Source organism: Drosophila albomicans, chromosome 2R (genome assembly GCF_009650485.2).
Source record: "Drosophila albomicans strain 15112-1751.03 chromosome 2R, ASM965048v2, whole genome shotgun sequence".
In the NCBI taxonomy this organism is placed as follows: domain Eukaryota; kingdom Metazoa; phylum Arthropoda; class Insecta; order Diptera; family Drosophilidae; genus Drosophila; species Drosophila albomicans.
The window spans coordinates 8,476,167-8,503,297 of NC_047631.2; the positions used below are offsets into that span (position 1 = coordinate 8,476,167).

The window sequence follows — 27,131 nt, forward strand, 5'->3', positions numbered from 1 at the left end:
TCAACATTACTATATTGTTGAAAATGCCTAATCTACCATATGCGCAAATAAAATAAATGGTTCCGAATAATTGATGGGGGAAATTCTGTAGCCTTGAATTCGACATTAATTGAAAAATATCGATTCAAAAGCCATGAATCACAGCACTGATAAATCTCATCCTTCCATTGCATGTACCCCCAGATTGTGAACGAGTACACGGATTGGGACCGCACATCACAGCATCCGATAAACACACGTGACACCGCGGTGGCAGCGCTATCCGATGCTCAATTCGTGGCGCCCATAGTACGCGCCGGAGACATATTGGCTGCCCAATCGCCGCCACCCGTCAGCTCATCGACTCCCAGCGGAGCTGGCAACGTAGCCGCCTCCACATTGGCTGCCACAACACAGCCATCGGGTCGCTGTTATTTCTATGTGTTCGACTATCAGACAAAGGATGGCGACTACCCGCAACGCATGGGGACTGTGCACGGTGAGGATTTGCCTTACATATTCGGAGCACCGCTTGTGGATGGTTTCAGTCATTTTCCGCAAAACTATACAAAGTCCGAGACGGCGCTGTCTGAGGCAGTGATGATCTACTGGACGAATTTCGCGCGCACCGGGTGAGTTAAGTAGTTGCAGTTAGTTACCCATCATCATCATCATCATCATCATTATTATGGTGGCCGTGCATTGCATCACTTAGCTAGAATCCCTTGGCCAACGTTAAGCCACTTACACTAATTTGTCAGGCAAGCGACGTTTCTTCCGCTATTCTAAACACTTCTTTTCTTTCGTGTGCAACACTTAGCGCTGATTGTCCGTAAAGCAAAACTGGGTTTTTTGTCTGCTGGCTGCACTTTCAGCAACAGTCTAACAACACCTGCCGCTGCTGCTGTTCACCTGGCCAACTTACCCAACTACACAACTATACAACTACCCCACTGCCCGAGTGCCATAAAACAAACTATGTAAAGCCCTTGCATTTTAAGCATTTTCTATTTGTGCACGCAGCTTTTAGAAAGAAAACAACAAAAATGTACACGGACAACAAGAACGCCAGGGCAAACAAGGAATTCTTTGGAGCACATTTTCACTCAACTGTATCTTGCAATTTATGTATCTTTTCCCATCTCTGTCTGACATATACATCTCTCTTCTCTTTCCCATTCTTCTTTTTACCATCTGCACAGCAATCCCAACGAACATCATCGACAGGACTCAGTGCTGCCGGTTTCAAAGGAACGCAATCGTTTTCGCAGCATCACCTGGGAAAATTATGATCCGTTGCATCAAAAATATTTGGAAATAGGTGAGATGCCAAAAGTTGTTCACTTTGCAGTTTATTTCGACTATTTTCGTGTGCACTTCTCATGTTGGCTGGCCTTAAAATGGGAATTTAAATACCTTTCTGCGAAGTAGAATGCTTGCTTCAATGGTTGCACAAGAAAAAAGATTTTCAAATTTCCAAATATTCCGAATACATGTACTTCAACACGAGACTGACAATTATTTCTTCCATTTTATATGCACAATACAAATGTTATTTTTTAAGTTTATTTAAAAAAAATTTACTGCGATGAAAGATGAAGACTAATAAATTGCGAAGTGTTATTAGCATCTATTACATTTTTATGTCAAAGTATTTTGTATTTCCAAAACAAAAAGAATATTTAAGCATTAAAAAGTACTTTGAAAAAGGATAGTAAGCGAGTGAATTCCTGAATTGACTTAAGTACAGATAAATTACACATAACTCACACAATATATTCACATACTTAGAACATAAAAAGATTGTTCAACACAAATTCACCTCACACATTGGAATGAGAAAAGAATACGCGAGACTGTGAGATGAGAGCTAAAAATTTAGCAGCATCTTTCTTAAAAGCGGCACCAGCAAATGTGAGTATCAAAAGAAGAGAAAAAATCATGGAATCAAATTTAATTTAAATTTTAAAGAAGGCCCAGGCCCAAAAAAAACCCGACGCGTGCTCAGCAGCAAACTGCGGGGGCTGTTGTGAAATATACGGTGGAAAACGAAAAAAAACGTGAAATGGGAGAATGCGGGGTAGCATTACAACGAAAAGAGAAACAAGGCTACACCCGAGTGGCTGTTGAAGGTTACCTACCGGAGATAACACAGAAAAAAAAGGGAAGCGACTATCAAAGACAACTGACAGCCAGCTGCGCTTAGGCATGCTCGACTCTAAGTTACCTCGTAATAAATTTATATTGTACAATTACATGTGTTTCCTAATCATAATCCAAATACCCTTCTAACATCAGTACTAGGGTATGCGTATGCCAACCATGAGCGGAGCACATAAAGCTTTATATGTGCTCAAAAATGATGCCTCCGCGTCATGTCAAATGTGTGCAAATGTTATTAAGTTAAAATTTTTCACACCTTTTTTTGTATGTGTGTGTGTGTGACGAGCAGCAACTCAGCGACAACGAGACAACAATTCAAATTTTATAAAATGGTGCTACATATAATGGTAATGAAATTTTGAATGCCCTTCAGCAGATGGTGTCTAGCAAATGCATAAAACGAATTTACATGATATATAAAAATATACAAAAATCGAGAGTAAAAATGGCACACAATTTAAGTCGATTCATTCTATACCCTTTCATGTCCTGTTTCACATTTAAATTAAAAAGTTGCCGCTGATTCAATCTTATTGTATTTCAACAACGAAATCATTTAAGGTCTAAATTTATCTTTTATGCCCTCATGTATCATTTATTGGCAATAACATTTGTATACAGCTAATGCCATTTTCTGAGAGAGAAGGAATTTACCTGTTTATGATTTCGACTGAACGATAATAGATGGCAATTGGACTGTAAATGAAGCACTTTACGCACATGTTGGCATTACGAGCAGTATACATATCAAGTATACGACTGGTATGCAACGTGCTTTGTTCGCTTTTTGTTTGATTTTAATTGAAAGGACTCGCCAACAGCTGACACACTCGTCCCTTTTCACGTCCCGATGTCCATACCGAGAGGGCGTTCTTGAAAGACTTCAACTTCTGCTCAATACCCCTGTCATTGACATACAATACGCACAAAGGATGTAGTTGCAAAGGATTTGTCGACGCCCACGACTGATTGCGAGTTTTGATTTGATATGCTGAAAAAGTGAAATCGAAATCCATTCGATTTCAATCGCATCGAATGGAATAGAATTATGAGAATACATTGCACACATGTGTCCCCACAATCGAGCGAATCGTTCACAAAGGCACATTCCTCGCAGATTGAATCATACACACACATTGAAAGGCTCACACTCATCATCATTTATGTACATGTCGCTGAAGGTTGATTTCAAAGTTGTGCTGCATAAATTATAAAGAACCTAAGTGTATGCAATATTTATTAACCTATTGACACTCAACGAATGTAGGCTTCTGCTTATCCAAATGCGTTGAAGTGAATCGATGTTTAACAGATTTTTGTATATTACATATTAGTAAAGTGTTTGTACAAAAAATGTTTAATATTCCACATTTTCAAAGTTAAACGCTAAGCGTAGCTATCGCAAAGACTTAGCTAAATAGGGACGAAAATAATTAATAGTTTGTTGAATTTTACTACTACTATTTCATCTTAAATATAGTTTAATTTCAAGTTTCATTTTTCAAGTTAGGAATTCATATAAATGCTTTTAAGTTAGTCTTACTTTTTAATAAATCACGCAAATATTAAGAAATTTCTTTGATTTCAATTTTGTACTTTAAATGCTGCATTAACAAATTGAAATGAAAAAACTAATCAAGTAAAATATTTATGAAAATCTATGAGCTATGCATTTATAGCTGCATCATTAAGTTATTCAGGAAACAAATAGGAAAGCCACAGTCGAATGTGCTCGACTGTGACTTATCTAATAAAAGCCAAACAGTGCGACATTATTCTTAAAATATACCAAAGAAATACTAAAATATACTGAACGCTATATTTGGTAAAAATATCAAAACATTTTTATTATATTTTTGTATTTACAAATTTGAAGAAAGTACCTAATTACTAACCATCGTCATAAGCTAAATGCAATTGAATAATTTAAGTTTCTTGAGAAACGTAGAACAAGACGTGTTGTAAAATATTTCATGTCTTGTGCTTTGATTACTAAATAAACAAACTGGCACGGAAGCCTCTGCTTAGCCCCATTGGCTCAGCCAAGCAGACAGACAGACAGAAAGGCAGATTGAAGGGAAAAGCTGAACCCAATCCCAAGTAAACCCCATCCAGGCTATGACCTACCTGGCGGCATCTAAAATTAAGCACTTTTATGTCGTTCAGTCAGTTAAATAAACAAGACATCAACATCAACATCAAGCAAGGCAAACAGGCAAATGGGGGATAAGGTGTCCTCAATTGCGAACAGTGTTTCACCTTTCTGGCATGCAAATGTCTTAAAAGGCAACCCAAAGCAAGAGCAACAACAACAATAACAGCAACAAGCAACTGAAATAGTTGGCACCAGGTCAATTTGCATGCATGAATACCATCGTATGTCCCATGGTAATAAAGATGTTTACATTAACGCCTTTGTTTTCGCTTTTATTGTCTATTTTTTGGTATTTCTTTTGAAAATGTCAACACAACGCAACACATCTCGGTGAAGGCATGAAACCGCGCATTAAGAATCACTTTCGAGCTCACCAACTCTCGATTTGGCTGCGTCTAATACCCGAGCTACATCGCGCCGGCATGGAGGATGTGATAGCCCGACACAATCTATTTCGCAATCACGACGATATGGAATTGTACGAGGGACCCGTTAAGCCAGATCCATTTGGTTTGTCAGCTGCCGGCACAACAACAACATCCTCCTCCTCATCGTCGTCGCCGTCGTCGCGTCTCCTGTTTATCGATGAGCAAATGATGGTGAAGAAAGGACGGGTACTGAATGCCTCAGCCTATTTGAATGGCATCCTCGGTGGTGAGTATCACGACCTTTGTATAATACAAATAATGCTGCCAGTTGCTGAGTGTAACTTTTGTAATTGTCTGTAGCAACTAAAAGTCAATCAGGCAGACCCTAGGTTATCTCTAACGGCATTCGAAACAATCAGGCATCTTGCAAACTTGACAATTTTGCCAAGACTGAAAGTGAAGCTGACATTTCTTAGTACACAAACTATTTTGACCTCAATATTTCAATAAGAACTGTTTCATTAAATGCAAATTTATTTATTTTTCGTGTGTAGTTAACTAATTCTATTGTACATGATTGTGTAAAATCTTTAGTACAATGAATTTAAAAGAATACAAAACTATACGACACCATTTCAAATCAAAGTAAACTTATATTGAAAAGCAAAAAAGGCTGTCTTAATCATACTTTCAAGTTGAAAACTATGTTTTTGGCATTCTAAAATTACACATGTCAAAAGCATAATACAAAGGCATTCACTGACAGCAATCTTAACTAACTTGAGATACAAATAAATACACGCATCTTTAGCATATGTTGACGGCAGACACAACATGGCTGAGATTGCCCTTTAGGCAGTTTGGCTAAGGTCTGCTCAATTCCATTGCTTGGACCAAAATGAAAAATTATATCAATTTAAATCATTTTGCCAAGGGTGACATCACATCTTTCTAAACAATATATATTACAAATTATAATTTAAAGCGCATTTTAGAACCAACTTTAAAAGAAAAATTTGTTGATAAAATCTAAATTTTATATGTAATACATGTTTTACTTGTGGTGCTTGTACTACACTTCAATTCAATTAAATTCCTTTTACCCATTAAAGAAATTATTAAAAAATATAAATTTAACAAGCATGAAAATATTTCTGTTATGTATTAAATTGAGTTTAGTTTACACCAACTTGGTGTCAACCGTTTGTTAAACTTTTCTTCAAGTTAAATTCATGAAATATTGATGTTGAATTGTATAGAAATTTAATGGATATTTTATATGAAAGTAGTATGTCTACCATTTAAGTAAAATATTTTAATTGTCAGCACTAATACTGCGCAAAGTTGGAAATCTGATAGGCTTGATTTATGATTACTTAGCCAACAAATATCTGAATTTACTGTTGGCTTAACATTTATCTAGCTTTTTGAGCATTACGCATAGTGGTAAATACGAGTAGTTGTCATATAATTTATCGTATTTATATAAGGACTTTATATCTGAGCGCAAATGGGGCACAAATTTGCGCAGATGTGCAAGTTAAATAACTTGGTAAAGCGAAACAAATCAAATATTACGCATACGCCATGTGGGGTTCGACAAAGGGTTGTGCGAGTCAAATAAATGCGAATTGTAAGGCAACATTGTTGCCAAATATTTTTCTCTCTTATTTTTCTTTATTTCTGTGGTGGTGAAAGAGAGGCCGAGATGAGGGGAGTATGTTGTAGGTCTATTTGCTGTGACTTAAGCATATAGGGAGAGCTGGAAATCAACACTTTAGCTTTGGCTTTTGCAAGAATCAGAAGATTTGTTTACACTTGGCAAAAGCATCGGCTTGGGCTTGGGCCTATTCTGGCACTGTCTGTTTACTTCACTTCTGTGGTTCTCTCAAGTTAAATTGCAAATTGCAAAGTTGGCATTTTGTGCCCGGACCATGACGTTTCCATTTGTGTGTGGCCAACTGACCCAACTCGACCCCCAGCTGTGTCGTTTGCTTATTGAAATTACGTCCGGGGCAGCAGCAGTAGCAGCAACAGCACAGAGCCAGACATCTTTTGGCTTTTGAATTTATATTGTGTCGAGTGCTGACTTTTGAAAATGCACTCAACTGTAATCTGTATTAAGTATGTGAATACTTTGGCGTGCGACTTCGGCTTTGGCATTGGCTTGGGCTTGGACCTTGTTGTATCCTTTCATTCGCATTGTCCGAACAAAAAACAAACATAAATTTGTCGTTTCCATTGCCTTTTGGGCAGCAGTAATTCTAGTTCGCTTTGGCACTGATCTTAAGAAGCAATTTAGCATTCTTTTCAGCCACAAATGCAAACTATGCATAATTTTTATACACTTGCCGCCCAAGCTGAAAAAAACTCATTAAGCCAGTTTATATAAAACTCGTTGTAGAACTTTTTCGACACTTACCCTAAATTAACAGCAAACTTTGATGCTGGATGCTCACGATGATGATGATGATGGTTTTTTTTCAAACACACTTACTCGCTGCCAAGTGCAACGCCAACTGCGGATACGAGAAAGTCACCAGCGCTGAATGCAACTCAAACATCAAATGTGTGTGGAGAGGGGGCGTGGCAACTACTCCCGTCGCCGGAGCCGTTTACATTTTCCCTTTTGGCGTATCTCAAAGTCAAAAGTAAGACAGTCAATTTCAAAACCCAAACTCACTCCCTGTGCACACAGCACTTTGACTTGGCCAATACAAAATGCATTAGCTACCAGCATGAGAAAAAGGTTTGGCGCCATGGCCAAGGGGGTTTTAGCCGGGGTGCAGGAACTGCAGGTTGGTTCCCCCAAGTTACGTCGTGTAAATTAAAAGTTATTGCACTGTTGGCTTAGCCGCAGTCCAAATGACTTGTGTGTACCTTTGACTTTTACTTCTGTCATAAAGTGAGCGACATATAGCGAACGCGAACTTTAATATAAAAGCAGCGAATTAAACTATATATATATGTATAATGATAATAAGCTAGGAGTTTAATTAATTTAAGTTGTACTTAAATTAATTGTACTCACAGAATATTAAAAACCAGTGTTGAGCAGCTTGCGAGCGAACGGAGGAATAAAAAATATCTTTTCAGTGGAATGAACGAACTAAATAAGTTCACCTTCAGCCCACTTTTTAGTTCAGTTCATTCTTGTTCTGTTTTTCAATTTCATAGTGTTCATATTCACATGTTCCTTTCAAATCGTCCAAATATAGATTGCTATAGCAACGAAGAATAAAAATATAACTTTTCAGTGGAGTGAACGAACTGAATAGTTCACCTTCATTACACTTTTAAGTTCAGTTCGTTCTTGTTCATATACACATGTTCCTTTCAATATCGTCCAACTATCGATTGCTATAGCAACACTTATTTTGGCGATTTCTGAGTTCAAATTATATTATAAATGCCTTACAAATTTACTAATAAAATTCAATTATTGAACTATGAACTTTAAAACAACGAACTATTATCGAAAACAAACGATTAACGATTTTGCTGAACGATGACGGAAAAAAAAATATCGAGCGAACGAAGCGAACAACTTACATCACTAACCAAAAATAAACGAGCGAACTTATTCAGTAAATTGAACTATGTTTACATTATTATCGACTATTTGAATGAATTAGAAGTAGACGGACTTTCGCGCAAAATCAATTAAGGTATTCGTTACCAATATATTTTAATTGTTGTCTTCAGAATTGTATTTATTAAAACATTCCTAGGTATATGCTTTCAAATTCCCGATCCTTACTCAAAGCAATTTCTATTTAAGTTCAGTTAAAAAACAAAAAAAAAGTATTTAAAATGTCCGCAAAGTGATGTGACCAACTTAAGGACTTGAAAGTTAAGACAGCCGTAGAATAAGTTTGGCACTGACAAAAAAAGATTATTTCAGCCACAAGCTACAACAGCGCTATCTGAGTGCAACCAACTAATCAGCAAAGCAGCATATCCAAGCCAAACAAACAGGCGAGACGCACCCATAAGACTTGTGGTGGCAACATCCCTTCGGAGTATACAAAATGTTCGTTTCAATTAGTGCAAAAGATAGAAATGCGGCAAAATAAACTCGCCTAAAAAACAAGAGCAAAACAGAAAGTATGATAGAGACAGAGAAAAAGTGGGAAAAAGATCCGAGATAGATGCACGATGATGATAGAATGTTGGAAATGCGACAAACAGCTGTCAGTGTGACAGTCGAGGACACTAAGCCGGGCAAGGACATGACAGGCCACCGACACCGTCAGCATAACCAACACCAACATCCAAAGAGCAACTGTCTCCCAGTGTCATATAGACTCGACATACTTTGCCAGCTATGCACCTTGGGTTCTTGTCGTCACCTTAGCGCCGTGTCGTGACTTTGGACAACAGAAAAACGCGAGTCCAAAAAAATGTGAAAGAGCAAGAGATAAAGAGAGAGAGAGAGAGCAAACGAGAAAAGCATGCAACTAAAAGCCAAAATATCTACGAAAGCAAAGTCGCCGTAAACAAAGAAACCGCACAAATCGAAAAACCAACTGCAAGAGCAGCAAAAAACCTGGTGAAAAACAGTTGAATAGTTGAGCAGTTGAACAGTTGAAGTTGAAGTCGGTCAGAGAAGGAATGGCATCGCATCGCATTGCACAGAAATGGTAATGGAAATGGAAATGTGTTGAAGTGTCCAGGCTCTGCTCAGCTTTTCTTTCGCCTTCTCTGCCTTTGTATCCCAGACTTTCTTTGAACTTTGAAGTGTTGTTGTGCGCCAGCGTTCAGCTCGTTGGTTATGCTGAATCGCTCAAGTTGTGTCTCGCAGCAACACGGAGACTGGGATTTGGAGGGCAAAGCCACAAGCATGCGCCATTGTTTACTAAGGCCGGTGAATGCACATTAGAGATCTATTTGCATGGAAATCACAAGGGAAATATGTTCTTGGTATGGATTAGAATTCCAGTTATATTTCAAGAGCAACTTGAGTTCTATTTTTGGCCAGTTAAAGTGCCAAGTGTGAGAACTAAACAAAAGAAAGTTATTTTTGGCACATCGCTGACCGCATTCACCACAAGTATTTTGGGAATGGAAATAGAAATACCCGTCTTAAGTTTATATGCTCAATCAATTTTATTTATCTTATTTAGTTAACATCATTTTACAATACATTTTTCTGTTTATTTGAAATCAAGGACAGAAAATAGTAAAGATTAGTTTTCAAAAATGAAAACCCAAAAATTACTTCAGGAGATGTGGCAAAAATGTTGCCGCAAAATGCAATGTACATTTATGATTTTTATACAATAATCTACTCCAATTTTTATTTTAAGTTTTTATTATAGAATTCCAATTTAAATTAAAATATGTACCAATAGAAACAATTTTCGCATTTGTTTTATTAAAATACAATTTCATAATTTACAATATTGTTTAAAAAAAAAAAATTACAAAAAAATTCTCATTTAAAACGTATTCCAATAAATATCACAACAGTTCCTATCGCTATTTGGAATCGATAAGAACTTAAAAGGTTTCGCAAGTTTTTATTATGGCACATCTTAAACGCCACATACATTATAAAACAAAACCCATTCAGCTACAAGAAAATTGCTCTGCTCCCTCAGACTTGAATAACTTTAAGTTTAATCGAGCTTCAACTTGAGCATGAGACTGCTTCCATACTTTTAAGTCTTCACTCAAGGAAAGCCCTCGTTTCTCGTTTTGTTTAGCCTCAATTTTATAGAAAAGTGAAGAGAAAGTAAGCAACTATATATTTGTTGTTTGTCAAAGATGTTTTTTCGCTTAAAGCTGAAACTAAAATGCCGAAAGTTGTTGAATATAAATTCGTAAAGGGAAATGTTTTTGTGTTTTTGGTGAGCTTTAAGCAGAAAGCCTGTTGACGAAATGTCAAACTATAAGCCATAATAAGTCGCCGCAAATTGAAATATCGCCCGAAAGTTGCGCTAGGTAATCACCTCTTAAATGTCCGCTCCCTGGAGAGGTTAGCATCAGCTGCTGCCGCTGATATCTAATTTATGCAAGGTCATTTAATTGAGGCTACACAGCATTGCAAACAATTTTGCATGCCAAGCATTTGACTTGGCCAAGGGGAGATTTGTGGGAAGAGAGGTGGGGCAGCAGTCATTGGGGCATTTGTAACCTAAGTTGATTTTATGGTTGGCTTTTTTGTCATTCCACTAATTAAAGGCACATTAAGCATTAGGCAGCAGTTGCTTCAGCTCTCTAGACCAGGCCAAGGCAATCTCTTTTTGGCTCGAGCTCGAGCCTGGGCTCCGGCTTCGGCTACGGCTTTGGTTATCTGCCTCAAGTTGCTACGGCCATGTGTCCTCGTATATAATTATCTAGGGTCCTTGAACGCATGCGACGCTTGTTGAGGGCGACTTTAACTCAAGCAACCGTCGGTGCTTCGTCCATGCAATAAAACGAAAACGAAATTAAAATAAAAATTAAAAGGAATTAAAATAGAAATTTCCCAGGGTACAAAAAAGCAAAAACAACAAAAAAACATAGAAAGAGAAAGCGTATTTCAACTTGAAAATAAATGCAAAATGGAGCGTTTTGATAAAAAGCTTACGGTGGGGCATTTAGAAATGCTCGACTAAGCTACAACAAGTCTGTGGGGGTGTGTGTGTTATTTCCATCTCAGCTACCCCTCTCTTATATATATATATATGTATATAGTATATAGTATACGTGTATGTATTCCTCTTTGCTTGGGGTCGCAACTTATCTGGTTATGCCATTTAGCAAAAGGGGGTCTCTGGTCCCCCAGCTTGTAAGAGGGGCGTAAAGTGTTTGCTCCTTAAGTCCGTCAAGTGACAGGTTAGTGTTTTCAGAGAGAGAGAGACTCGGACCATTTGGGGTTATAAATAAAGTAAAGCAATAGAAGACAATCAGTGACCACTCATATTTGTTGTTGTCTTGCAGCATAGAAGATTTAATCTACTTGTACACTCCACACGTGCGAAGTGATTAACTCTACTTAAATGTGGAATGTGCCATCTGCTCATGACACTAGTCGAAGGAATTAAATGTGAGAACAGAGTCGAGGGTGAAATTTATAAAAACAGCTTAGATACTCGAGAAACTTTTCGTTTAAAAATGTTTGTTTTATTTGGCAACTAATATGCTGACTAGCGAGTAGAGAAATATTATTAATAATAATAGTATAAATTTCGAAAATTAAGCAGATTTTGCGACTTTCCTCTAACTCATGCCAGAATCATTGTAAAGGTTAAATGTGCTGTAATAAGTATTCCTAAATCACTTTAACAAATTTGCGACTTACATTTTTCCCGCAAATATAATTTTTACAAGTAAGAAAGATACAGTGGAGGGTTCTCAGCTGTGAGATACTCGGTATTCATTTTTTATAAAAGCAAACAATTTTCTTTTAAAAATGCACAAAAATTAACATTCTGTTAACATTCGGAAATATGTACATATATCGAAAACTATGTTTGTATATCAATATACTATTGCGTTCAAAATATACTATATAGCACAAAATATACCAGATTGTCCAAACAACTTAGACTTGACTGCCGTTTTTATAGCCGCTACCCGTAGGATTGATCAAGAATATATATACTTTACGGAGTCCGAGATGCCTTCTTCTGCCTGCTTCATACATTTCCTTTAGGCACAAAGTTGTAATACCCTTCTGCTCAAAGAGTAGCGGGTATAGAAATGTACTATATAAAGGCAACATCTCCACTGTGTAATTGTAATCTAGCGAAAAGGTATTTACTGAATGTCAAAAAGTTGACGAAGGCAGTAAAATTCAACGAATTATGAAATATTTCAGAGGTAAATAATTCGTACTGAAATCGGTCTAACTGGTTATTCAGAAAGTAAATGCGTATTATTGAATGCGAATGCTATTTGAAAATGTAAATTGGAAGGCTCTCAAACGCTACTTGGCAGCTGCAAGAGTTCACACAAGTTATTGAGAAGAAAAAATAAATAAATAAAAAGAACAACAATGCGCGGCATATTCGAAAAGTGCTTATTATTAAGGCACTCGGGTTGATTGTCTAAATATTTATGCAAAATACGTGCACAAGTCTTTAATCTCGTGCAGAACTTTTGTCGAATTGTTTGATATGCAGAAAATTGAAAAGCAAAACTTTTCAGACAGACTTTTCGACATCGACACTCACATGCACGTACATACACACACAGACACAAACAAACACCGAAGAGAAAGAAGTATGTAAGGATTCACACAAGGATACTCAGTCTGTGAAGTCTTGGCATAAAACAATGCGAAGCGTAGGTAGCACTTGAGCCACAGCAACAAGACGGACTCGAAACAAGGGAACAACAAACTGAAGAACAAAGCAACAGCAACAGCAACTACAACTAACGTACAACAAGACACTTGAGCACATTGACAAATACATTTTCAAGGAAGTGAACTTCAAAAGCATTTGTTTCTTGTTTCGCAGACGTTTGCAGTCCAATTTCGTATTTACCTGCATGCCATAAAATAAATACAATACGACAATGGCAAGCAGCAGCTAAAGCTCTTTCAACAAACAAATGCTTTACTCTAAAATTCGATAAATAAAATATGATAAATATGAAGGAATTTAAATTCCTATTAAATCCATAACATGCACTTGGCACAAATCTCTACTAAAAGAGAATTTTAAAGTTCTAAATTACCTTATTGTAATCGAGCTTAATAATATTACAAATGTTACATTACTTGAGGTATTTCAAATAATTCTTGAAAATGAAATCAAAGATTATAAATATGCTAATCTCAAGGTACAGTCGACTACTTTTTTAGTTCAACCAAATCTCTTAAAAGCTTTTCAGTCTGTCTTTTTTTCGAATAAAGTTGAATCAAAAAATGAATTTTTGTACTTTTAGGTTTCGACTTCATTTGATAGAGTAATAAATTAAATAAATAAAATATCGATTTAATCATATTTACGATACAATACAATAGTTATGGCCTCACAAAGAAAAATATTGTTTGCAGCATTTTAAACAATTTAAACAAATTTCATTTTGAAAAATGTATTATTTAGTCATTGATTTGATAAAAATAATATAACTAGATTTCATTGAAATGTAATACTAATTAAACATATTAGATTATTTTACAAATACAAATATTTTCTACATATATCAAATGTGAGAAAGCTACAGTCACTGAGCTCGACTGTGAGATACACCTCTCCTCATTTTCAATAAAACTGTATTCTAAAATACCGAAATATATACTAAAGCATACCGAAGGCTAAACTCAAAATATAGTACAAAATATACCAGATTGCCAGCTAAAACTAATATGAATCAGCAGAATATTAAAACTACCAATTATTAATTTAATGTCAATTTATTGAATCATTATGAAATAGCTTTAATAGCAGCATATCCATCATATTATTAATACTATGGCTTCAATTTAAGTCTGTTGTCTATGTTTATTTAACACAAACACAAACGTATCTATAATTGCATAACGTGTTTATGCAGAGGCAGTCACATGGCTCGTATGCGTCATAAGTCAAGTTGTGGCAATTTATAATTGCCTAGCTGCAGCCGTAAACAACTTGCTTATGCAATAAATTCATATTCATATCTTGCTCTATCTCTTCATCTCTCTCTCTTTCACTCGATATTACTCACAAATTCTCCTTCTTTGTCTATTTCCATACACGTATAGTGAGCACCGTGGAGCCGAACAACATGTATACGACATGTATACCAATTGGTGGCAATTATACGGGCAACGGCGGTGGCGTTTTTGCGCCAACAACCCTGGCGAACGCCTCAACGGACACGCTGGCTTCCGGTTTCGAGGCAGCCGGATATGCGGCCTACTCAACGGCACTGAGCGTAACGATTGCCATCGGTTGCAGTCTGCTCATATTGAATGTGCTGATATTCGCCGGTGTCTACTATCAGCGCGACAAGACACGGCTGGAGGTGAAGACACTGCAGAAGCAGTACCAGCAGCGGGGCATGCATCAGCAGGTGCCGTATCCGCCGGAGCCCATAAAGCATGCCCACTATCACATGGGACACTCGCAGAGCTCCAATGTGATTGTCGATGTGGAGAGCCATGGCCAGGACACGGCTGGTCAGGCGGCGATGCTGTTGCAGGCGGCTGCCGCTGCCGCCGCTGCAGCCAACGAGGCATCCAAGCCTCCGCCTCCTCACATATGCGCCAACACGGGGATGCAATTGACTAGCCAGCAACAGCAACAGCAGCAGCAGCAGCAGTCGACAAGTCAGCAGGATGGCACAAAAATGGTCGACAACTTGGCCAATGTCACCTACAGCACCAGCAGCAAACAACAGCAGCAGCAGCAGCAACACCAACAACACCAACAGCATCAACAACAACAGCAGCAGCGTGAACATATGCAAATCAAGAGCATGAGTGTTGCAGGCGGGACACAGACCTTTGGTCGTGGTGGTGGCAACGCTGGCAGCAACAGCGGCGCCAATGTGCCAGGCACTGCTGTCGGAGTTGGAGTCGGAGTCGGAGGTGGAGGCGCCTCGGTTGTTGTATCGGGCAACAGTGTTAGCTACAATCCGGGCCTAATGACTTTGCCGAAGGCAAGCCAATTGCATCATGCAGCAACTTTGAATTATGCCCGCAACACGGCCGCATTGAATCTGGCTGGTGGTGGCACCGCACTTGTGGACAGCCGCGGCAATGTGCTGTTAACCAGCACAGCAACTGGCGGCAACAGCAACGTCGTCGGTGGCGGGGGCGGCGGCGGCGATTGCATGACGCTGCCACGCAATCTCAATTTAGCTGCAGCCGGGCGACATAATCCCACGACAGGTGAGTTAACAAAACAAAAACATTTAGCCATGATTGCAAACAACCTCAAATCCAATTGAACGAATGGATTTCTCAAGAAGATGAAAGTGTTTTTTTAGTTCTTTTTCTTTGCTTTCTACGTGCCATATTGATGCAAGAAATGCAAACAACAAATGCTGAAAACACATGCTGCTGCCTGCTGCATTACAGTGGCATGTTGCAGTGGCAAAAGGAAACAATATTGCGGACAGGTAGCAATCAAGCTAAAATATGATAAGATTTCATTTCATTATGAAGTGCTTTACTCGCTTCTCTTCCGTTTTTCGTTTTCGTTAACGTACTCGAAATGTGCTTAGCTTGCATTTGTGAACATCGATTCGATTTAGGTGGATAATCAAGCTAAAGCTTCCACTTCAGCCACAATACTTGAAATGGGAAATTGTGCTAGCAACTTATGTGATTGGAAATACACATTCGTAATTTAATGGGATTTGATTGCGATTATTGCAAAAAAAAGATGAAAGTACATGAAAAATATTTCTAAACTTTAAGCGCCTTTTCATTTATACTTTCTATGAGATGAGTATTAAATTTACATGTGAATTATTTCATTTAAAAAAACAGAGTGTTGGCAACAACAGCAATCAATGACTTGGCATAAGGTAGGCGAGCATTATATTTAGTAAATGGGGCAAACACACACTCTCGCTCTTCGTATGTATAAATCCACTTTTGAAAAAACACAGCTGGTGGTCGGGCTGCTTGTTAGAGGTTGCCAAACAAAGAGAAATATTTGAAAAATGAATGACATAGCAAAATATGGTGAAGGAGCGCCATACACATAAATATCCTGCAAAATAACCCGAAGCTAACGAAAACATTGCTCAATCAAACTGAATGACCTTCGTTCTGGGTCTGACAAGACCGACAACCGAAAACCGAAAAACGAAAAGCGAAGCCCCCCTCTGGCTAAACCCAAAAATATGTCCGCGTGAAAATTGAAATTGTACTAATCAGCCACAGAGAGCACCGCCCAGGCAAAAAATGAAATAAAAAAAAAAACAAAAGCAAACCCCCCTGAATGGTTGAAAGCTGTGTTGCGTTTCTCATTCAAACAAAATATCCGGCAAAGCCAACAACAACGAACGACAAAACAAAAAAAAAGAGAGTGGAGAACAAATAAACAAGAGCGGAGAAAACATTTACGCTTCGCTTAAGCTCAACGCACTTCTGACTTTTGACCACAGTTTTGCCGTCTGACAGCAGACGGAACCAGTTCTGGGTTCTGGCTAAAAGCAACAGCAAAACAGCAGAGCCATCAGCATCAGGAGTAGATTTGTATCCGTTTGCTCAGGCTTCGTCCGCATCCTTCTGTTGCTGCGCCTGTTTAGCTGATGGTCACAACGGAAATTGTTGTACAAATTATGCTTCACTGATTGCCAAGGTTTTAACGGAATTTTATACCCTGTTCTTCGATGCTTTCAAATGGGCATTAAGCGTTTATTGCTTTCAAAACTATTAAAAAACTTCTACTGGTTATTGTTATTTAATTTCCTATTTTTGCTAAATTTTTAATTCATTTCATCACCCAAAAATTATTCATTTTGACTATGTATCATACAAATCCAAGTCTATCCTTATAAAGATCAATAGATCAATAGATATCAATCACAACGTGTTAGCAACTTTTATTAAAACATTCCTGCCTCAGCATATATCTAGATTTTTGTAATACATTAACAAGATACTTACATTTTTAAACAGTTTTTTAAGTATTAAAAAAAATATACTACAAATACAAAAGAAATAAATACTACAAATGAAATAAAAATAAAAATATACTATTAATACTATATTTTGATTTAATAAAAATACTCCAAGCTTTTATTTATTAGCTCAATTAACACATTTTCAATTAACAATGTTATCAATGAAAATACCATAAATACTAAGCAATGAATTAAAATGAAAATATAATATAAATACTTTAATTTAATTTCATGAAGATGCTCCGAGCTTGTATTTATTAGTTTTATTTTAAAAACACTTGTTTAATTAACAATGTTATTAAAACTTATATTTATTTTATTTTATTTTATTCAGTATTTGTGTTTTCCTTTCGCAAAAAATAACAATTTATATTTAGAATCGCCATAAAAAAATCTTTAATTACCAAAAATGTTATTTGCATTTAATTAAGAAACTCTATGCTTATATGTATTTATTATTTATTTTCTTAAATAACACATTTCAAACAAATATCAGTTTTTTATACATTTTCTATAGTCGTCTTTATTTTACAGGTTAGTTTGTAGTCCAAATAACAACTAGTTTTTCTTTTTTTCCCTATTCTCGTTGACGTCCTGTTTCTCATATTTTTTGTGCTTGTGCTTGATGAGCTGTTAAATGGCAAATGTGAATTGCAGTTGTGGCAAGTTATTGACAGTTTTTCTCAGGCAACACGCTATGAAGTCGTAACGGGGCACTTCAAAAAATATGCCCGCAACAATAAATTTCCAGTCGAGCTGCCGTGACATCTGATAAATTTGATTGTCCCGACAAAAATACGACAAGCTGCATGCCCCAATAGATGTCGGGTCACGATATGATCGAAACGATAAGATTTTCTCGGAGGGCAATTTAACGATTAGACTTTTCTTCATGGCATACACTACGTATGCGCAATGATTTTTGGCTATGCCAAGTACCAAGCAAATCAAAATCGTCTTGTCTGTGGCCATAAAACGTTAACATTGCCTTTAGTTATTACTTTCGCGCATAAAAACAATAAAAACGGCATAAAACTGTTGTTAGTTTAATGCACGGGACTTGCATAATAAAATGAAAACATTAACTAACTGAGCTCTCTATCCGAGATGTGTTTTGTTGTACAATACTACGAGGGTCAAGTGTACGTAGCTTCGAAAGAATTATGTTATTTTTATTGTGGCACCCGCAGTGATGCAGGAGGCGACCCGTGAGAGGGTCTCGCAACTGTTGTTGACATTTTGTCCATAAATAAAATTTCAGCAATCGATAGCAACAAATAACAAATATTCTCGACCCTTACCTGACTGCCTGCCTGCCTGGCTGCCAATTTGCAATTGTTTTCATGGACTGTTTATAAAAGTGGCGCGCGATAAGCCATAACAACCCCAAAAACTGCTTTTACTGTCGATGAGTTTGCACATCCCATCATGTAAATACATATAATATATATGTATGTGTATATGTGTGTGTGTGTGTGAGAATGTGTGGTTCGAATGTTCGGTAATCAAATTACCACAGAACGGAATTCAATGTGCTCTGTAGCAGAAAATTTAATAAAGTGCTTGCACATGAATATGAACATTTCAATATATTGTTTGCACTTATCAATTTTGTAGTGCAAAACTAATTGCCTAGCAATATAATTATTTGGCGAATTGAGAAGAACCGTTTAACAATAGACTAATTACTTTATCTTCACAGTTTTTGTAAATTTAAATTGTTATAATTTATAATTACCTATTAAACTATAATTGGCAACATAATTTGAAATCTTTTTATATATTTTATATATAGATATATGAAGTTTATAGCTGGCATTTTGATTGGATAAGGTTTCTGAGCTGTGAACGTGGTTAGCTCCATTTTAAATTTCAACCATAAACATTTAAACTCAAATTTATGTTCATCTGTATTCTTAAATTTTTAAAAATCTTTTAATGAATTTCAGTTTATTAATTGAATTTATTGATATTTCTCTTAAGATATAACTAAGTTTGTTCACATTCATTTAACACTCATAAAAACAACTTAAAACAATAGTTGTCTTCATTAAATGGTTTTCTAAAGCTAAAACTTAAATTCAACTTTACATCTGTATTTTTGTTTTTACACATACATCAAAAATTTTATTGAACTCTTAAGATGTTTGAGATTGTTAATTCAATTAAATTATATTCCTGTTTAGTTAGAAGTAAGTAGGTTCTTAAAATTACCATTCTAAAATAATTTTTTGCTTCATTTTTGTAATGTTGGTTAGATGACATTTGATTATTTAATATGTTACTGCTGCTGCTGTTATTCTTTTGACGACTGATGATAACGATAACCTTGTGCTTATCGACTAACAAATGCCACGCGATACCGATAGGGTCTATCGACTAGCTTCCACCTCTATTATATATATAAGTTTGACAAGTGTGTGAAAGGAATTAATAAATGTGAGTTCAGAGTTTCACAACTGAATTCGAAATATAGTTTTTAGAAATATGAATTTTTAGTATTTTTATAATTTTCGTTTTGAATTAACTTGAAACAAACTTTTTCTTAAATCTTTAATTCTAATTTCAACAATTCCTTATATTTTGATATCTCTATTATCTCCTAATATAAAATAAATAAGTTTATTTTACTCGTAATGTGTTCGAGGCGGATAATCAAACTTATTGATTTTCCTCTTTAAAATTGACTTTGTTAAGACGGTTTAATATTGAGGAAATGTCTTCACATCCGTTTCCTTTTAACATTTTGGCAAATCGTTAAGCTTAGTTCGATTTCTGTTGATTGTATTTCCATCTTACACCTGCCGATGCATTCAAGTGTGTTTAACGTCATACCTTCCATGCCCATTGACGCGCAAATTGTGCAGAATATTTTGCAGAATCTCGTCTCATATGCAGGCAAAATGTTAGAGAATTTCAATCATAATTCAGCCACTTGAGCAGGTTTATGCACTTTGCAAGTGCAAGACTCTAATTGCTGTTCGATAACGATGGAGTTCCGGCGAAAATTGTGTAGTGAAAACAATAATCTTTCTGCAAAATATGAAATCAAATATAATCAACGTGTTTTTCACCCACCGCCGATTGTTGTTGCTGTCGTAGCTGATTTAATTTTACACGACGCGCCTTAGCGGAAGCGGAAATTTTGTAGTGGCTAAGTGGGTGGGGCGGATGGTAAAGTGGTTTTGAGTACTTCAGTACTGCTTCTTGCACCACTCAGCGTCTCGGCTGTGGCTGCGGATAAAGCTCGCCACTCGACGCCATTATTATCGGCGCTGTCGTCAGGTGCTCGCATTGCCGGAAGTGGCAAGTGCTGCTTATGCTTCTGTGCTTGGCATTCTCGGCGCTCTCTGCATTATTTATAATTATTGCGAATTTTCATATAATTATGCGTGGGCGCATACTTCTTCTTGTTCTTTGGGTGGCACAGGCAACCAGCCGGAGCCCGAGTCCATCTGGTTGGCAACTTTCTTTTCAGTTATTTATTTAAGCAGCATATTTCTCATCTTCTCACAGACCATAAATATTAAAGTCAACTACAGTTTGAGTCCGTGCGAAAATCCTTACGTAATTAATGTTTGTTCTGAGATTTTTGGCTGCCAGTCTTCCACGTTTTTATTTTTTATTATTATATTCTTCGCATCGTTTTTTTTTTTCTCTCTTTCGGTTGCTCTGTGCACTCAAGTGGCACATTAATTTGTGTTGTTGCTGCTGTTGCTGTTCTTGTATTTACTGTCTGAAGCTCTTGGATTATACAAAATGCTAACGTTGTTTAACGGCAGTTTAATGCCTCATTACGTTTAGTTCGTTTATTTGAACCTTCTGCAAGCTGGGGAAGCATGTTTGACTTCCTAATAATCATTACACGGAGTCAACTTATAATTATGCTCGAGTTAAAGTTTAATTTTATGTATGTAAAATGTGCATTCTTTAAATCGATATAGACGACTTCCTAATTTTTTTTAAATTGCGAATATTTATAATAATAAATAATTTTTACTTTTATTTTTATTGGCATTATTTTTTAAGTCATTCATTATTAAAATTTGTATTATTTATTGCCTTTTGTACATGGTGATATTTAATAATAATTTGATTCTTAGAAATGCAAAGCTTTTTAAAATTGATTTTGTGTTGGAAAAAATTGAGCGAATACTACAAAAGTATTTTTTTAAATAACTTCAACAATTTTTATCTTATCGCAAAATAATACACTAGTGGGTTTATTAAAAAAATAAAGAAAGAAAAAATAGGAAATTAGGAAATCACAGGCAACAATAGAATTCTTAAGATTACAATATTTTGTGACAGATTCAGAGAATCGCTTTTGGCATACAAATTCAATTTTATATGATAGGCATTTTTTATTTTTATATGAGACTTGCAGAAACTTACAAATTAGAATCTGAACTTACTGAAGTAGAACAAATGAATGCCGCCTATTAGCCGCCTTTACACTTATTAAGTAAAAAACGTTTTGTTACCAAAATTTGATTAGAGACATTCCGTAAGCTACAAACAAATTCATCTGCAAAAGTTTTGATGTGTAAAAAACAATCATTGGAGAGCGCAGAGTCAGCGCTTCTCGACCGTAATCATTTTTTTTTTGTTGTTTTTTGTTGGCCAATGCCCGATTCGATCTCGAGTTAAGCGAAGCTATGGCGTAGTATTCTTGTTATGTGCTACTTTTCAATTTATTCGAAATGCGGCCAAACAAAATAGCAAACTTTGCATACGATTCGCAGTAAATTCAAAAGCTGCCGTCAAACAAAAAAAAAAAAAAAAAGACGCCAGCAAAAATCAACCAAATTGAGTAAAACAATGAAGCGTAAACGATTTTTGCTGACATGTGTGTGCGTGCGCCTCTGTCTGTGTGTGTATGTGAGTGTGTGTGCGTGTGTGTGCGTGTGTGTGGTATGTAAGAGCTTGCTGAATATAATAAAAATAAAGCAGCAAACAAAAGGCAAACGCGACTCGCCTGCTAAGCCCAACACGAGTAAGTACAAGCAAGTACACAATGCGGCAAATGATAGAGAGAGAGAGGGAGAGATGAAGAAGACAGAGAGAGCAGATAGACGCAGACCCTGACGTGACGTGATTGTCATCCACATTGTCAACGTCAGGCGACAAGCGGCTGGCAGACTGGGAAAAAGGGAAGCGACACACAGGAACATAAACAGCTTCATACAAATGTTATTATTGAAATTTCAACAGTGGCAAACACGCACACACTGAAATCGTTTATCACACATACGCCGTGTGCGCCGAGCCGGGCCAAGCTGCAGGAAAAGACAAAAGCAAAAGCACAAAAACGAAAAAGATGATGAAAAATCTATTTGCAAAGCAGCCAAGGCATAGAGGAGCTCTTGCCGCCTCCCTCAATCAAGTCTGTCGCCCCCTTTGTCACCTAACCACATCGTTTCCATCCTTCCATCCTTCTCTATCCCAGTCTCTGGCCATATTTATGCCGCCGCCCTCAACATATGTTTGCTGTCTCTTTGGAGCCAAAAAAAAAAAACAGAAAAAAAATGTATTCTGAGCCTCCACATTGAATCTTTTCAGTATTCGATCTTTTTTGCGTTTGCTGTGGCTTGTGATGTCGCAGTTTTGTGTTTTCCTTTCGCTTTCGCTTACGCTTTTCCCTTAGTTTTATTATTTGCTTTACATCTCACACTCTCTGCACTTTGATGACTGACCGAACAAGGGGCATACAAATGTCACTTTTCATGTAGTTGTGGTTCATTCTTTGTCAAGGGGATGATAGTTTTGCCTCGTACTTTCCCTTTTTCTCGTCTTGTTATGTCGCAGTCCCAATTCCAAATCTCGTACTCCATTGTTGCTCTGCATTGCGCAGCTAGTTAGATAAGACAATATTATTTTATTGCCCGGGCAGAAGGAAAGCCCACATCCACATCCACATTGGGGCATCCTTAGTGGTCAACGATGACAGCGAACCAATGTACATTGTGGCCCCAGTAAGCCACACAATTTGGCGTAATAAAGGGTCTGCTTTAAGGCTGCGGTCCGTTCGACATATATATACTATATACTTGTATGTACTAAAGCAAGAGTGCTTGTAAGTTGTAGGCTACAAATATTTTGATTTAATTTCCTTTCAAAAAGTTTACTGCTCTCATTTGCTATAAAAACAAGTGAAGAACCCTTCTTAAATTAATCCACGAAATTTGTGCGACGTTGAAATAAATTCGACTATTTTTAGCCTTGAATCTTTAATTTAATTTTTTCACAAATTCATTTGTATATAGTAGTTAAATCTAAATAACTTTGTTAATAGTCTCTTTCTTGCTTAAATTGAATGAACGTCATTTGTTGACCTATAAATTTAATTCGAAATTTTTAGTTGCAATTGTAACAAGGAATATTATAACTTAATTATAAAAATTAGAGCAACACGAAATCAAATTATTAAACAATAAAACATGTTTTAGATTTAAAGACTTTTTATTTAATTGAAACGATGACTAAAGAAGTGAATTTGCAATGATCACTTGAAACATTTGAATGCATAAATTTTACTTCAAGTTATTTAACACACTTGAGTCTAAACTGACACTAAAAAGCTTACTTGTATGTAAAAAGTCTATTTATCGAATTTTCTTCAAAAATTAACCAAAAGGTCAAGGTATTTTTATAATTTGGAAGTAGAATTTGTTCATAATTTGTGTAAGAATTTTATGGATTAACAAGGTCTACAAAATTCGATTTTGCTAAAAATTTGACTATTTAAAACGTAATTAAATATTAGAAATATTTGCATAAATCAATTGCACTTAAAGTAATTTAAGTCCCTAAAAAAGTTTGACTCTATTCTAAAATGTAATATTTTTTATAGTATGTTAAAATTGCGGATAAGAGCAAATCGTACTAAAAATTCCTTTTAAAAGTTTTGTATATTCAACAACGAATAAATTTTAAAGCTTAAAGAATTTGTATTTATTGTGAATGCGCATCAAAAGGTAAATGAACGCTTGAAACATTTGCATAAATCGATTTCATTTCAAGTATAAAACTTCAAGTACACAAACTAGATTAAGCCGAAGTATTATTGCAAAATGAATTTATAATTCGTAGAAGAGTTTTGCTTTTCAAGCATTAAATTCTTGTACTCAACTGTGCTCTGTTTATCATCAATTAATTAAAAACTTTTTGTGAAAACTTGTGCTGCTTATCGAGTTATTCCATAAAGCGCATGCTGCGAGACAACTTAAATAAGTTGATAGCAACGCGAGCAGCGTTCGAAGCGAAGCCGAAGCTGAAGCTAAAGATGAAGCGGCTAATCCAACTAATAAATTTTTCAATTCGTTCTTTAGCTCGGACACATTCAAGGCACATACATAAATCTACATGGTGGCACTCATAAATATTTCATTGATGCGCTTCACTGCTCAATTGAATGTAGCAGGAGCTGCTGCTTATAACAGAAATATGTCCAGTTGGGCGTACCGACTTCCTTTTCCTTGGCACTTCCTTGGCGCAAGGAGAAAAAAAGAACATTCTCGTATATTACTTTTCCTTTTCCTTTTTTTTTAATATGCTCATTCAATTTGCTTTCACCCCTGAGTCTTTTTCTGTTCTGTTGCTTTTGCTTTTGCTGCTGCGATGCTCTCTGCTGCTGCTGTCGCTGCTATTCGTTTGCTGTTTATTGATGACATGACAAACAAGGTACGATTTCCTTGCACTCAAAAAGTTCGACAACCATTTTTCTTATGAAGTTCCCTAGAAGTTCTCTTCGCTTTTTTTTTTGGCTATTGTATTTGTATGTACATTAACTTCATTTTGCAATCACGCGCGCCATAAATCCAATTTAATTGTGCTGCTCGTTCGCTCACACACACACCCACACACACACTGACACACATGCATCTTAGATACGTTCGCCTGATTTGGCACAGCGCACGCTGCGTATACTTAATATTTGTTCATTCGTGCGCTCAATGCCCGAGTCAATGCTAAATAGACGCACATAAATTTCCCTCGATATCCGTTTGATTTCTTCCCACTGCATTTTGAAAAATAGACTTTTTATGCTGTTGCTTCCACATCTCCATTCCCCTCCTATCTCTGTTCCCTCTCTCTTTCTCTCTCACCCCTCGCTCTCTAAGACACAGTACCTCTATCTGATTTAGTACGAACAATTTTGTGCTAAGTTGCACAAACTTTTCAAGCATACAATGTTGTTGCTTGTGACGTCGTAGAGCAGGTCAATCACTTGCTGTGATTTATGTTTGATTGAAAAGCTTTAAATTGTATGCTAATCTGGCATGACATAGAGTCATTTATATAACTGCCACTGCAAACAAAACCAATTGGGTCGGATATTCGACAGTTTGCCTCAATGTTTGCTAATTTGCATGCCATTAGCATTGGCGCGCTATGGTCCCCAAATCCTTCATCGAAAATTCTGGGCATATTAAATTATTATTATATTGTGTAATACGAAAATATGATGACATCGGAAATAAATCTAAAAGCAAATTAATTTCTACAAATATCTAAAATGAGCAAATACAAATTAGAGCCGGGATAAATTACCAATGTAATCAAATGTTGCCGACTTTATTTTACTATTACAGAAGGTTATTGATTTTCATTAATTAAACTGAATAAAGCCATAAAAGTTAAACCTAAAAAATACAAATGTGTCCTAACATTTTTGCAAAAGTTAATGAAAAATACACCATAAATACGCACAAAATTTAAAGAAGAAAATTGATCAATATTTGGGTATGTGTTAATAAAAACAAGAATTGGGATAAAGGCACTAATCAAAGTATGGATTAACTGTTTGAAAATGAAAAGGATTTGTGATTTTAATAAATTAAATTGAAGCATAAAAATAATATATACATATAACATATAATAAACTAAAAATATTTATAAATTTAATGCATTTTTTAATGCGTTGTTTGAAATATTAGAAGCATTTTCATAAATGTCTTTGCTTAATTTATCATCTTAAATCTTTGTGTTTAGTCAAAACTATATAATCGATTCGCTCGATTGAAAGCCAATTGAATCTTGAACTCTCGAACGAAATAAACACGTCGTCTCTTTTCGCAATAAACAATTGTTTGTTAATGAATTTAGTTAGTGTTTGTGTTGGACAACTGGATAATTTGGTTATAAGCTACAACTCAAATAAATAACCAACCAAATATTGATTGATATTGATATTGATATTGATATTGATATTGATATTTGATTGTTAAAACACTTACACCAAAAAAAAAACAGTTCAATTGGTTCTACAATATATAATTCTACAATCAATCCCTTTCGGACTTCAAATTTATATTTTTTATGAAAATAATTCCAAGCACAAGTTCTTAATTTAAGAGCAATTTGAAAACGCCGTTTATTATGCAAAGCTTATGTCCAGAATTTCAATAATAGACTTTCGTAATTGCGTACTACTAACTTAAGATTTTTATTTTAAAAGCTTATCAACATATAAAGAGAATTTAAATTAAAGTCTTTGCTTAATCTTATCAACGTGTTGAACATATTATAGTGAATAAACTCAATAGAAATCATCATCAAGTGTCTAAATGATTGTCTATATGCGAGAGCTCATGTAGTTTATCGACCATAATGATGTCGCTCATTAAGCGCAGATGTTCAATGAAACACTTCACTATCTCTGGGCCATAAATTGCAGGCTCTGATCAAATGAGGCAGACGTGGTGAGAGTTGCCGCATGCGCCATTTTGATAAGACCCAAAACAGTCAGCTAAGAATCACAGAAAAAGAGCAATAAATAAACGTGCTCATTAATGCACAACACACACACACGCGAACAGAAATATACTTGCTCTTAAGGGACATTTGCAATGCACATTTGGCTGCACTTGCGCTGCAGCACTTGACTGTTTGGTTATGGGCAG

General features: G+C 36.1%; 2 protein-coding genes and 3 long non-coding RNA genes across 9 annotated transcripts in view; 2 read left to right on the plus strand and 3 right to left on the minus strand.

Moving 5' to 3' along the window:
* Window positions 1-27,131, plus strand: part of LOC117576857 (neuroligin-1) — a 78,853-nt gene that overhangs the window by 19,357 nt on the left and 32,365 nt on the right. For all 3 annotated transcript variants that reach the window (XM_034261957.2, XM_034261952.2, XM_052006338.1), the window contains 4 exons: window positions 184-611; window positions 1,182-1,300; window positions 4,634-4,951; window positions 14,348-15,478. In XM_034261957.2, the coding sequence (XP_034117848.2) occupies window positions 184-611; window positions 1,182-1,300; window positions 4,634-4,951; window positions 14,348-15,478 (1,996 nt within the window). The remainder of the gene's footprint in view (window positions 1-183; window positions 612-1,181; window positions 1,301-4,633; window positions 4,952-14,347; window positions 15,479-27,131) is intronic.
* LOC117576963 (low-density lipoprotein receptor-related protein 1B-like) overlaps window positions 1-27,131 on the minus strand; it is a 79,489-nt gene that overhangs the window by 14,184 nt on the left and 38,174 nt on the right. The gene's annotated exons all lie outside the window — the stretch shown is intronic.
* Window positions 969-1,489, minus strand: LOC127565798 (uncharacterized). Its single transcript, XR_007955191.1, has 2 exons — window positions 1,396-1,489; window positions 969-1,256 (listed from the first exon to the last, which is right to left on the minus strand). It is a non-coding gene; the product is annotated as an uncharacterized LOC127565798 (long non-coding RNA).
* Window positions 1,747-2,164, plus strand: LOC127565799 (uncharacterized). 2 transcript variants are annotated; one of them, XR_007955193.1, is made up of 2 exons: window positions 1,747-1,893; window positions 1,951-2,164. It is a non-coding gene; the product is annotated as an uncharacterized LOC127565799 (long non-coding RNA). The 2 variants fall into 2 exon arrangements; XR_007955192.1 differs by having other exon boundaries at window positions 1,954-2,164.
* Window positions 6,338-7,776, minus strand: LOC127565800 (uncharacterized). Its single transcript, XR_007955194.1, has 3 exons — window positions 7,697-7,776; window positions 7,088-7,595; window positions 6,338-7,025 (listed from the first exon to the last, which is right to left on the minus strand). It is a non-coding gene; the product is annotated as an uncharacterized LOC127565800 (long non-coding RNA).